This window comes from Sorghum bicolor, chromosome 5 (genome assembly GCF_000003195.3).
Source record: "Sorghum bicolor cultivar BTx623 chromosome 5, Sorghum_bicolor_NCBIv3, whole genome shotgun sequence".
NCBI lineage: Eukaryota > Viridiplantae > Streptophyta > Magnoliopsida > Poales > Poaceae > Sorghum > Sorghum bicolor.
Genome location: NC_012874.2, coordinates 61,376,177 through 61,391,000, shown reverse-complemented (window position 1 = coordinate 61,391,000; position 14,824 = coordinate 61,376,177). Strand labels below are relative to the sequence as shown.

General features: G+C 38.1%; 1 protein-coding gene across 1 annotated transcript; it reads left to right on the top strand.

The window, feature by feature from the left end:
* LOC8066067 (CASP-like protein 4D1) lies at positions 10,066 to 14,068 on the top strand. The gene is made up of 3 exons (XM_002450874.2): positions 10,066 to 10,241; positions 10,368 to 10,500; positions 13,871 to 14,068. The coding sequence occupies exons 1-3, from the start codon at positions 10,066 to 10,068 to the stop codon at positions 14,066 to 14,068; spliced, it is 507 nt and encodes a 168-aa protein (XP_002450919.2).

The following is a 14,824-nucleotide window of genomic DNA, read 5'->3' as shown; positions in this document are numbered from 1 at the left end:
GCGCTGTCGTCGCCGGCGCCGGCCCGGTGTCGTGGGACGGCGAGGCGGCGCGGCACGCGGCCGAGCGGGCCGCCCCGGGCTGTGCTGGTACTGCGCTCCAGAGAAGAAGGTCGGCGGCTGGCGCTGGTGACGGTTACGGGGAGAACGTCTTCCGTGCCACTGCCACGCCAGGGATGGCCTGGGACGCGCCGCCGACGCCGTGCGCGCGTGGACGGCGCCGGCTGCGACGGAGTACGCGCAGGTCGTGTGGCCGGGATCCGACAGGATCGGCTGCGCCCACGCCGTCTGCGCCGGCGAACGCAGCGTCGTCATTAGCTGCAGCTACAAACCTGCATGCTGGTAAGGAAGTAGAGGATTTTTACGTTGTGCAAGTTTCATAAGATTTAACACGTACTAGGTGTGATATTAATGATAGACGATGCTATATCTATTAAAATTAATTTTCTTTTACATAAAAAACTTTGATTTTTGTAAAGATGATTATGAAATATGTACATATATATAATAGTTAATTAACGTTTACATGTCCTAAAATGCTAAACTGTAAATTTGAACTACAACTTTAGCCACAAGGTTTACCAATATTACAAAACAGATCGAGTAGCGTATCTCTAGTAATTAGAAATCTGATAACGATTTAAAAGTCGTGCCACATTGACCGAGAATGAGTGTTTATTTTCAAGGCCAACTCCCATAAATTAAACCTGACGAAATTCTACCGTATCCTGCGTGACATGTCATTTTATAATGCAGGACCTTTATTTACACTACACTGTTGGTCTATGTTAGTTTGCTTGCACATATATATATATATATATATATATATATATATATATATATATATATATATTTCTTTTTACTATCAACATACATATGTATTTTGTTGATGAAACAAACTGCTACTAATCTTTTGTTCTTTGTCACTCTTTTTTAGTGAAGGAAGAACTGAGAGGGGCGCCGCTTCCTAGCTATTGTAGGTACAACATTAGTCATTGTTTTAACTGCCCAATTTGCTAAAATTTTCTCCCCAGCATGTGAAGACAAATGTTGAGTTCATATCCCTTCGGCTGTACGCTAGTTTTCAGTGTTTGTGCTAACAAATAATGAAACTCTTGAGACTGATTTTGGCGGCAGAATTTTCCATTTCATGAGTCTGTTCGTAATTTGCTTCTGTACCTTAAGTTGGTAAAAATTGGGTTATATGTGTTGAGTATACTATTCCCGACTTAACCAAAGGAGATCGTATGCCACATATAGCATTCAATATTATAACTATCTTGCTCTCAATATTAATTAAGAAGATAGATGATGATGGTCAAATCGGTAGAGTCGTTACTAACCTTGTGGAGAGGATGGGCTGTCTATCTTCCAATAGGTGATGATACAATTCTTTTATGTATCAGAGCAAGCTAAGGTTATGATATTTTTCTTTAGATAACGGAAAATTTCTGCCTCCTTCTTAGCATCAGTCCAAACTGAACTAAATTAAGTTCCAAGACACTAAATGAAGGACCATCCATGTGATTCGAAGAACTCATGGCTTTCGACTCTAGTTGGTTATGAAGTTAGTGCTTTGTGTTTTTCAACAATTATGAAAGTTAACTTCCACAGTGAAACTTTTTTTCTTAGAGAGGTCCAAGAGTTTTTTTTTTTTTGGGGGGGGGGGGGGGGGAACCGGAGTTTCATTAAGCAAAGAGGGAAGGGTTACAATCTGAGTCTATGATATCTGTAAAACCAGGTGGCATCTCATGCAATTTCGAGAGAAAAAAAGGCCAAATAGATTGAACAAAAGTATAAGGTACATATAAATCCCGATGCTCCACCGATGTAACACCCTAAAATTTTCAAGTATTTGGAATAGGAGAATTTAAGTAATTTTGTATCTTTGTGATCATAAAATTATAGAAAAAATAATATTTTTAATAAATTAAAATTTATCATAAGGTTTAGCAACATTGTTGTGCATACATGCTGGTGCATTTGATTTGATGTAATGTTTGCTTGTTGCTCCTTTATGTGTTGAGTGAGCAATGTTATTTTTTTAAAAAAAATGCGTTTAATAGATCGATCTTCCTTGACTGGTACGTCTTTATCTTTTTCTACAATTAAATTCCTTGTCTCTCCGCTCAAGATTTTATTCAGAGTCTCTCAGTATCTCTTCTTTCAAACCTAAGTCACTCTTTTCAGTTTCTCGTCCATCAGGAGATCTCTATAAAAGTTCTCGGGAATTTCTTTTTTCGGCCTTCTCCGTGAGCATGATCTAATTTTGAGATCGTCCAAATTATCTTATCATGAGCTCTAAATAATTTGTTTAGGTTCCTCATGTTTCATAGTATCTCTGATAATGTTTTCTAAATTTTTTAGCTTTTGGAGTATTTTTCGTGCATCAAGTAATAATTCTGGACTTTTCTGGAATTATTTTATCTAAAAAACAATTAATTTCGAAAATAATAAATCCTATGTCTATTCCAACTCAGCCCAAACCCTACGGTATATATACGCCTCCTTCTTTGATGCATCTAAAAACCACATCCGCCGCCGTCGCCGCCTTGGTTGAAACGCAGCTGGAAAGGACCGGAGCCACCGTAGCTGTGCATGTCATCCGCTGTCGTGCCACCGTTTGGAGCAGTCGCTAGTCTTCACCTTGCGGATGCTGCTGCAGCCATCGACCACCGCATCGTCTCCGATCCCTTCTTGTCGACCAAAAGAATAACAAGGTGAGATAGCCATACCTTAGTCTCTAGGCCATTGCCGCGTGCATCTACGAACTCTTCGTTGCCGAAGCCTTGCTATGCGCCGTGCGTGCTCTGCTTCAACTCCTGTTTGCCGGCTGTTGCTAGCTTCGTGAAGTCATGATGATGTCATGATGACGTAGATGGATTTTGTTGCCGTTTTTCTTTAGAAAAACAAATCTAGAAATACCAAGAATATACACTAGTTTGTTTAGGCCGTATCTTCTCCGCTTAAACTTCGTTTTTGTCCATTCAAATTTCGTTAGATTTGTATTTACGATCTCTACATGTTAGAAGTATTAGTTTACTGTTTTGAAACTTTTTAATTCTGCAGTAGCATTTAATTAATTATTTCTCTATAGGAAATCTTGGAAAAGGCATATCTTCTCCGTTTTAAATTCGATTTTCGTGATCTTTACGTCTGTGAGATCGTAGCGATGCGTAGAATCGTTTTACAAACTTTTCATACTGTTTTCATATGATTGGTGTACTGTTCTAATTATAGCCTTGTTTGTTTCATGTATGTTTTCTTCGATTGTTTGTGTGATCGATGATCGTGATTAGACGGTGAATAATCTGTGGTGATCAAGAGTGCTACAACAAGCAAGATCAGTACTTGGACATTTAGCAAGATCAGCAAGAGCATTTGGATCAAGGCAAGTATAGCATTTGGGTTTTATTTCTGTGACCATGATCTTGTGACTAGATTAATGTTAAGTAATAAATGATAAAAATGACATTTTACCAACTTGATGATTTATCTGGAAGTGATAACCGGGACAACAGTGCAACTATGAGGGCTATAATGGCTCTGACTTTAGCTCAGTATGGAGACCTTTTCTAGCTTGTTAGAGGTTACCCGAAAGGGTGGAGGGGCTGAACCGTTTTGGGTATAGTGCGAGCCTCTGTCCCTATGTGTATAGGCTGCGCGTCATTGTGCCATTCGGAAGGGGGTATCTATATCTGCGCGCAAAGGAAACCTTGCGGCTTGTTAGACGAACTTTTGAAAGGCTTCATAGTGATCCCTGCCGACCTTCCTTGGAAGTGGGTTAAGAGGCTGATCACCTCGTGCGAAAGGGTAAATCATGACTCATGGGTAAAGATGTGCAACCTCTGCAGAGTGTTAAAACTAGTATACTAGCCGTGCTCACGGTCATGAGCGGCCTTGGGGATTCTTACTGCGACGATGATGATTCTTGTGTGTTAAATATGCTCATTGTTATTGTTTAATGCTCTACATTATTTATGTCACATTGATCATGAGACTGTGGGAGCTATAGAATCTAGTTGCTATACTTGTGGAGTTCGACATGGACTCACTCTTGCTATTTCCCCCACCTCAGGAGAAGTTTTGGGCTTGTGATCAACCAGTCAGTTTGATCCAGTGGAGAGGAGTTAATACCCGAAGTTTGGAGTTGTCTATCCGCTGTTTGATACTGAAGGTTATTTCTTTTATATTAAGTACGTTATATATTTATGCATTGTCCTTTGATATTACCCCTTATTTGTAGCTATATGTGAGATTTGACTTCTAAGACTCACATATGGTGCATATCTGGTTTTATCCTTAAAATCGGGTATTACAACCGAAAAATATATAATGCACCTCGGGTGCTAAGAAAGAATGATTTATGTGGACTCCACTATTAGATACAAGATTTTTAGAAATGGCTACTACTGCAAACAATAGCTGCCTCTATAAATCGGATAGCTAGAGGCATCTCAAAATTCAACCCCCCTAAAAAACGAATACCAGAAATCATAGATCGGGCAAAAAAAAAACAACAAAAACACTTTTAAATCCGGGGAAGCCCCCCACTAGCCTTACACGGTTGTTTCACACAAACTGCACCGAAGAGCATCTCCAGCAGTGCTACCTAAATCAAACTACTTAAATGTCTATTTAGATAGTCACCCATTTTAATACTACCTATATTTTGCTCTCAACTCCAGCAGTACTACCTAAAACTAACTACCTATTTTTGTCTTAGCTAGGCCTGGGCAAATTACCCAATACCCATTACCCGTACCCGAATTACCCGGATCCGAACCCGAATTACCCGAACCCGAGGTACCCGATCCTAAATTCGGATAGCGATTTTGATTACCCGAAATTAGTTTGGTTAATTCGGGTAATATCCCCCGGTACCCGAACTACCCGAATTACCCTAATATTTGTCTATATCTTTGTATTTATCATGTGTTGATATTTAAATATTAGAACTTATCAATTTATTAGAACATAATTCTCTTTGTTTGAACAAGTGATAGTAACATATTATTCTCTACAAAATGCTATTGAAATTCTATACAAATTGCTGCTGAAATTATATATAAATTGCTATTGAAATTTTGTATAGTGTGTTGTTTTTTGAAAATTCAGGTAAATTGGGAATAACCGAACCCGAACCTGAATTAGCGGGTACCCGAAATTGCGGGTAGTGTTTTTTCGGAACTAATATCGGGTAACAATTTTCATTACCCGAATTCTGAATTACCCGACCCGAAAAAATCGGGTAACCCGAATGCCCAGGCTTAGTCTTAGCATAGGATGACTTCTAGGTCCCACAGTCAAAGTATGAATGGGAGAGAGAGGTGCGTGGATGGGAGAGAAGATTTAGGTAGTGTCTTTGACCCAACAGGGATGGATAGTGGAGAGGGGGATTTAGGTAGCCAACAAATCTGTTGGGTGGAATAGGTAGTCTGCTGGAGTGGATTTTTAGCCCTCCACCACTCAGATTGGAGATAGGTAGTCCATTTAGTTAGTCTGCTAGAGATGCTCTAACCACATTTTCCCCAAAAATGTCTCATACAAAACACTATATTCACTGTACAAGACTAGAAATGAATATTTGAGACTAAAAAAGAATTAGAAAAGATTTTTTGGGGGGAATCAATTTGCCTCATGGATTAAGAAGGGTCATGACAAGATATTATTGTGTACTACAACTTTTATTTTTAGCCTTTTCTCCATCGGTTGTTATTTGTAAATTTTGAATTTGAAATGTAAGAAATTGAAACATAATTTTCGTTGGACAAATGGTTTTAAATGAAGAAGTTATCAACTACAAAGTTATGGTTGCCAAGAGAACTATAAATTTTGTGTTTGGCTATTTCTCCATCCGAGGCCATTAAAAAATTTTGAATTTCAATATATGAGACTTCAAACTACATTATTGGGCCAGAGGATATTTTAGAACAAGTTCTCAAGTCCAATGGTTTATATCTTTTCAAGATCTATAATTTTGGTTTTGGTCATTTCTCCATTTGAGTTCATTTGGAAAAATATAAAATGAATTTTTAAATGTGAGAACCCCGAATAGAATTGGTGTGATCTCAATGGTTTTAAATGAAAAAATTATCAACTAACATGGTGTAGATCTCTTCGAGCTATACAACATTGATGTAAAGTTTGTCTGTATCGACTTCATTTGAAAAGGTTATGAATTTTCTTGTGTTGTATGTATTTTTAGAGACAACTCTAGATCCTGCTGCCTCCAGAAATTGATTTTATATATCCAGCAGCCTCTAGAGAAATATAGGAGCACTATATCCAGGCGCTTCTAAATATAGGAGTACTTATAGAGGCGTCTGTAGTTCCTAAATGCCTATAATATTGATTTTTGGAAATGAGCTAGTTCGGAAACCATTTCCAGAGATAGATTTTGACTGAGCTTCCACTAAAAAAAGCCTCCATTGCTAAAAACCATTTGTGTAGTATAGTGCTTAGTGCTTTGAATGGCTAACCAGTTATCATACGGCGGCATTCTGGAATTGTTGGACTTTGTATTCAGTACCTTACATTTGTTTATGTCTCTTTTCTTTGAAATCCCAAAGATGCTATTCGAAGATTGGATTTCTATTGGACATAATATTTCAACCAGGTTATAATGGTAAACAGATATCATCTTTCAGTATAGGATATCCTCTGTCCTCCTAAACCCGGGGATTCAAATTGTTGAACGAAGATGACAATTGGAAAGATCAGAAATATATACTCATGTGGAGTCTAAGAAAATTAGATTTTCTATTTTATGATTTTTCTATGGTTTACTATGACTTTCCAAGATTCAGCCAACTAAATATAAATAAGAACAAAAGCTTTAGAGCAAAAACTTTGTACTGAAGCATACCATATTATATGTTTACTATATAGATCTACTTATGTGGAGTCTAAAAAAATTGGATTTTCTACTTTATAATTTTTCTGTGATTTACTATGAATTTTCAAAAAATCAGTCGAAATAATGAAAAACGAAAAAGATAAAACCACCGTTACAATAGCAAAACTATTATTTACGGTAGCAAAACCGCCTTTGAAGCCGCTCCAGGAAGGTAAAATGCACGGTTTCAAAAGTTTAAGGTGGTGATTTGTGTGGTTTTAGAGTTGAAGGAGGAAAAGCGGACTTTTGTGAAAGTTGGAGGAGACTTTTTCCTTATCAATATAAAGATCGATCTCAATTTCAGCCCACGTGTAATCTCCTCTGCCCATGAAATGTATGTCCGGACGGCAGCTGATGTTAGCTTCCGGTGGCCTGTCTCCATGGGCCGAGCGAATGGGTTGTGACGAGTGGGCCGAAAAGATGCTGGATGGTAGTCCTATATTGCTTTATTGGACCTGCTGGCCCAAAAAATTAGAGAATTATATTGTCGATAGACAAGAGGTATTAGTTACAACCTCAACAACAGGATTAGACTACCGATAAGAAAATTAAACACAAAATATATTCACCTCTGCACTTCCCTACTAGAACTATTTTACGGTATAGGCTTCCTCGTCCGCAGTCATTCAGGGCTTGGCTTTCGCTTGTCTTTGGGAAGGGTATAAGAACATTATGTTGACCCATATATACAGAACGAGTGATATAATTTTGGATAGTAGGGTAGCAGCCTCGTTCCTTTATTCCATGTTGAAGGAAAGGCTGTTTCTCTTCCCGGGCCAGATTGAGTGGATCGTCATGGTTCACTAAAACCTGGTTTAGGGGTGTTTAGTTCCTATTTTTTTCCAATGAATTTTGGGTTTTGGTCCATCATTTTACAAAATAGAATTAAACACCATGTAAAATTTTTAGCAAAAAGGTAGTTATTCTCTATTTTGGAGTTTGGGCTCAAGAGGGCAAAAAAAACCCAAAATGAGCTTCAAGAAGCTTCATGATGACAATAAATTACCGTGAAAATTTTGGCATTTTGCATTTTATCACTCCAAAGTAGTTGGTATTTTGCATTTTGGATTCTACGGGGAACTAAACACACCATTAGTTTGATTCCAATTGTTTCTAGGTGTGGCTCCAATCCAGGCTGAGGGTGTGGAAAGTTCAGGATTGGCCTGCTTTCATTCTAGACTGGGCCTATTTGAACTGCCATATATACTAGGTCGGTCCCAATTTCAATCTAAACCAAAACAGGTAGAACAGGCGTGTCCCTGACCGTTTCACACCAAACCAAATGATGTCTCAGTGAATTACATACCTATATATGAACTCAGTTAGCTACATTTTGTGAAAGGTTGCTTGCAAGCCATGATTTACGTAGGAGCACCTCCAAGAGCCTTTCAAAAATCTACCCTCTAGATCATGATCTAGAGTCATCTGAGTAAAAATTATTTTCTATATCTTTGTATTTACCAACAGGTTTTCTACACTTTGTTTTCAGAGTCATTCTCACTTTTCATCTTTGACTAGTAAGAATTCCAGAATACATGATAACTATGGCCTTGTTTAGATACATCCAAAAACCCAAAACTTTACAAGATTGCCCGTCACATCGAATCTTACGGCACATGCATGGAATATTAAATATAGATAAAAGGAATAACTAATTACACAGTTTACCTGTAAATCACGAGACGAATCTTTTAAGCCCAATTACTCCATAATTAGACAATGTTTGTCAAATAAAAACAAAAATGCTACAGTGTCAAAATCCAAAAACTTTTTGCATCTAAACTATATTTGGATATCCAATTGAAGATACTATTAGATTGTAATTTTCTTCAAAATCTCTATTTCTATAAATTAGAAAAGATATAAAGAGTATCTTAGAGATACTCTAAGTATTTTAGGTGACATATCATAAATGTTGCACTGTCAAATAATACATGTACGATGTGTGATGCCGTGTTTATTATTAATATATTGTGTGTAGTACACCGAAATAGGCTAGGCCCACCCCGAAAATCAAAAAGTTTTCAAGATTTCCCGTCACATCGAATCTTTCGACACATGCATAAAGCATTAAATATAGACAAAAAAAACTAATTACACAGTTTACCTGTAAATCACGAGACGAATCTTTTGATCCTAGTTAGTCCATAATTGGACAATATTTTCCATAAACAAACGAAAGTGCTACAGTAGCGAAATCCAAAATCTTTTCGCATCTAAACAAGGCCTAGTTCACCCCAAAACCAAAAACTTTTCAAGATTCTCCATCACATCGAATCTTGCGACACATGCATGAAGCATTAAACGTAGATGAATATAAAAACTAATTGCACAGTTTATCTGTAAATCACGAGATAAATCTTTTAAGCCTAGTTACTTCATGATTGGATAATCTTTTAAGCACAGTTTACCGTAGCGGGCGTTTCTGTGGTCGGTAGTTTTGGCGTGCGGTTGAATAACCGTCGCGGGTGAAAACTGTGCCCGCCACGGAGGTGGAAATGGGCTCGTTGCGGTTAATGAATCCTGTAGTAGTGAACGAAAGAGCTATATTGTCAAAATCCAAAAAAATTTCAGATCTAAACAAGGTCTAAGAAAACCTTTCAAGTGACAGCTGACAGGGCCCTGACGCGTTGACCAAAAAAAGCAAGATAGAATTACATTTGGGCCTTGTTTAGTTCCCATAAAATTTTGCAAAATTTTTCAGATTCCCCATCACATCGAATCTTTAGACGTATGCATGGAGTACTAAATATAGACGAAAATAAAAACTAATTGCACACTTTGGTCGGAATTGAAGAGACGAATCTTTTGAGTCTAGTTAGTCTATGATTAGACAATATTTGTCAAATACAAACGAAAGTGCTACAATGTCGATTTTGCAAAAAAATTTGGAACTAGGCCTTGGCTTGTGTAGCCGTGTGCAGCCATTTTAGCCGGCGGGGATCCTGCTGCAACCAGCGAAAACAAACAAAAAGCAACGATGTTAGCTTGGCTGCAACGTCACAAGAGAAAACTTCAAACGCGCGTTAGCGATTGCAACAAGGACTTCTGAATCGTGCCAAATGCCTAGAACAATTAAGCCTCAACAACAACAAACAGGAAGGTAGCACGCCATCCACAGTATAAATCTTAGAAGAGCCGGACATAAGCTCCTACTAGCTTGCAAAGAAATGGCGGCCTTCTCAGAGAGAGCCCTTGCTGCTGTATCCCTGGCCCTTCGAGTTCTCACGCTCCTCCTCCTCATAGCTTCTCTTATCATTATGGTGACAGACAAAATTTATGTTGGACCGTTTAGCGCCGTAGAGGACCCACCAAATTTCACCTTTCGGGACCGTTTAGCATACAGGTGAGAATTCCAAAAGGACCTCTCCTCATCTGTTGTCAATTTCTTTTTCTGTTGTAAAATTTGGTCGATTATTAGTTGCTCAAATTTAAGTTCGTGTGTATTCTTACGTTATTTTTTTTTTATCAGGTATGTTGTATCTGCAGCCGTCATTGGATGTGCTTACACTTTGCTGGTGCTTCCATTCGCCGTCATCCATTTAGCCCAAGGAAGGAAAATTGGCCGCGGTGGTGCTACAGTTGTTCTCATTTTCACTGATGTGGTGAGTATCAATTGCTATATTGCAGTTCTTTAGATAATGGATTTTATTAATCCGGCCTCTATATCCATAAAGGATATACATAACTAAAATCTTGCTATTGTATAAGCAGGCCGGACGCCTTGGGGCGTGATTAGGGCACTCACAATGCATACTCTATCATAGAGTTTAAAGTTATTTATTATCTCAAACGATGTGGACTTAGAGTATAAATAAGGCTCTGTTTAGATGCAGCCAAACAGCCAAAACTTTTGGAGAAATGAGCACTTTTTGGAAGAATGGATCTAAACAGAGGCTTGTAAAACTTGGCTGTAAAGATTTGGAATTTGGGACCTTGGAGCCCTAAAACTGTGTAAACTTGCTTAGCGACCCGTGTCTTGTGTGTTGCAGACTAAAAAATTTGGAAAGCATCTAAACACCTATTTGAATGTAAAGTTTACAGCCAAAAGTTTTGGGATATAAATATTTGGAACTAAACAGGCTCTGAGACTTGGAGTCTTATTTTTTCTACCTCTTTTTTCAATAAATATGATGCCACATCAGCAAAATATCATAAATAATATGTAATTAATTGTCTTGGACTATGTGTTAGAGTTTTGTATTATGAGGGCACTCACAATGCAGACTCTATCATAGAGTCTAAAGTTATTTATTACCTCGAACAATGTGGACTTGGAGTCTAAATAAGACTTGGAGTCTTATTTTTTCTACCTCTTTCTTCAATAAATATACTGCCACATCAGCAAAATACCATAAATAATATGTAGTTAATTGTCTTGGACTCTATGATAGAGTCTTGCATTGTGAATGCCCTGAGTGCCCTTAGTTAGACTCTAAGTCTATATTGTTCGAGGTAATAAATAACTTCAGACTCTATGATAGAGTCTGTATTGTGAATGCCCTTATTTGCCTAGATTCGATCTAGCTATAGCATAGCTTAGTATGGCTCCGATCATAAAAGAAACGACACTTGCTTATTTCTATGCAGTCTAGTTGGCTCCGTGGCAGGAGTGCACTCGGGCGGTATGGAGAAGAGAGAATGGCGATGTGCAATCTTTTGTTTGCACGTGTGCATAGAGTGCATACCCGCAGTTGACGCAAGCGCGATCATGCATGTCGTCCAAATTAGGAATGGGATGGGGGCGGGGCAGCAGGATGGTAGACGTGGCAACCGGCTGCGGGGCTAGGGTACCAGAGTAGTTTCGGGAGGGTTGGGTGGGGGGGGGGGGGGTGGGGGGCGGGGAGGGTCATGTACAGTAAAGGCTAAGGCGAGGGGAACGGTGGCGGTGGTAGCGAGTTGAAGACCGGCGAGCGATTAACTGGTGGCTGCCGCCATGCGAACTACCAAGGACAACCGGTTGGACAAAGCCAATGGTAAGGGTGAGAAGTTGCTCGCACTAGTTGACGAGTGTGTGTGGTACTTGGCAAAGTCCTAAATACACTCGGCAAAACCTTTACCGAGTGACACACTCGGCAAAGACCACACGATAGATTTTGGATCGGTAAAGACGTCTTCACTTGTAAAAAAAAACCTCTTTGCTGGCTGGTGATTTTTTTATAGGCGGTTTTAATTAAAAAATAACTGTAAAAAGAAATTAACGGGTCCAACTCAAAAACCGCCTATAAAAATCAATTTTTACTGGCGGTTTTTCTAACAAAACCTTCTGTAGAAATACATGATTTCTACATGCGGTTCTTTAAGAAAACTGCCTATAGAAATATTTTTAACACTTGGCACAGATTCATTTTCAAACACTTGGCAAAGCTTTTGCCAAGAGCCGTCACATGGGAAAGATTGAAAAAATAGCAAATTTTTATTCGTTTTCGTGGGAGGCCCCCAACGACCGGCGCCCGTCTCCCTCCCTAACCACTGCAAAATGCAAGGCTTCATGGCCAGTGGGATGATCTCCCTCTCGCGCGTCTCCCTTCCTAAGAGCAACTCCAAGAGAAGAGCTATCCATGTTATGTATTCTATATTTGGCTATTTTGGGAGAGAAAAGAAAGTCCAACAGCTATTGTATTTGGTTTGCTAAAATAGCAAGTCATCTATCCCGGAGTTCTCGCATGATAAATATAGCTTGCATGTCCCGGTAGTCATATGATTTGCCGTATTAGAAAGACTGTTGGAGATTTTTGTTTTTTTGCATGATTTTCTATTTTATAGGTTGGCTAAATCTTGAATTTAGCCATCCATTTTTATCAACTCTCTTGGAGTTGCTCTAACCACTGCATCATACTATCACTTCTGTCTATATTGCATTACGGTTCCTCATATATTATACCAAATCACATGTAAATTAATTGTTTGAGGCTCTACACAATTTCAAAACAAAAAGTTGTATACTATAATATTTTATAACTTTTCGAGATCTATAATTTTATTTAGGGAGTTTCTCCATCCAATATCGTTTATAAAATTTAATTTTTAAATTTGAGAAATTCAAAACTAGATTCTGCATGACAAGATGATTTCAAATCAACAACTTTGAACTATAAGGTTTCATAACTTTTTGAGATCTACAAAGTTTATTTAGTTTTTGGGAATCAGGTCATTTGAAAAATTTAAATTTTTAAATTTTTAAATAAAGACATAGTTTTGCATGACAAGATGTGAACTCAAATTAAAAGTTGCTAACTATAAAATTTCATAACTTCTCAAAATCTACAAAGTTTATTTTGGTTGTTTAGTCATTTGTTCATCCGACATGGCGAACATTTTTCATAAAACTTGTATATCTCTTGTCGTGATTGGATTGTACAATGAAATTGAATCTACAACTAGTTTACAACAAATTACAACAATCATAGACTAGATACATAGAGATCCGGATTTACTTGGGAATCAATCCAAGTCACGCTAACAACCTTGATGCGTCGTACCTTGTCTCTTGCATATACCGAACATATATATCTCATATTCCAACACACACAACTATTAATATGCTCTCGTATCCACTGACCTTCGGCCTGCTTCGTTATAGTACACGCGAGGTTAGCCTGAACTAAGAAACCAATAATCATGGCTTAGATATACACCACGTACCAAACTAAAAAATTTGGACATGCTTTCAAAACAGTACATAGAGCCTGTTTGGTAGAGTTCCAATAGCTCTAGATTCATCAAAAATAGCTCTATTATACAAAAAAAAAAATCACAAAGGCTCTTGATCCACCAAATTGTGATTCACCAAAACAGTGGATCCGGGACCAGATTCACGTCACTTTGGTGGACCTCCTCAGAGAGTGTTCCACGGAAAGGTGTCTAGTACCTCCCTATGGAGTTGGGTGAAAATTATTGACTATATAAGCTGTTTTTTTATTCCATTATAATTCCTTCAATTATTGAATGAATGAATGTCCCTGAATGCTGCAGGTGTTTGCGATACTGATTGCCACAGGAGCTGCCGCAGGCCTTGGTCTGACTGTTGAAACGATCCAGCGTCTTGCAAAGTTTATGAATTCGGACTCCAAGAAATTTTTAAACATGGTGGACCTCTCGTGTGGTTTGATGTTGGGGGCAACTGTCTGCATGGTGTTCATGATAACCATCTCGGCTCACTCGCTCATCTAGCTATAATTAAATACAAATTACATTGTTCCAAAAATATCATGTTTATCACACAGTTTAAAATGTTTCAAGACTGCACAGAAGACATCTATGTATATTGCTAGCTCGTCTTCTCCTCTTTCAATTCTTTGTCAAGAAACAAACTACGATTTGTAATAATAATGTTATATGTTTTTGTTTTTGTGCCTGCGCTTTTAACGTGGAATATATATTTATGTCCTCTAGAGAAGTCTACGGAAATCAAGATATTGCTGTGTCCGATCGTACGTGTTGATAGTTAGTTGATGGCACAGAATAATCCAAAGAAACAAAATGATTCCAGGAGTCACGACAAAATGGCTCCATGCGCGTACTTAACGAGATCGAGAGAAAGTGGCTGGCAAAAGCCTATTTTTTAATTTGCAAAATCTGCTGGTGGACATATCAAGTGATGGCTCTTTGCTAGCAGACACTTATTTTCGAGTGATTTATGAAAGACACTCTAGTTATTAACAAATTAATTGGTGGATGCCGTGCCAAACAAAATATTTTTATAACATAGATATAAAATTATATAAATGCCCCAAAGTACTGTCATAAAATCTTTTAGGACACTAAAAATCTAGAAAAAAAATCATAGATTAAGTACATCACCAAATCATTACTATATCAGCTCAAAATAGTAAAGTTTCATATATCAATTAAGCTTGACATGAGATAAATCTATAACTCCGTTATGCTAAATATACCATTTACGAACTTTATTGTTTTGAGCTGATA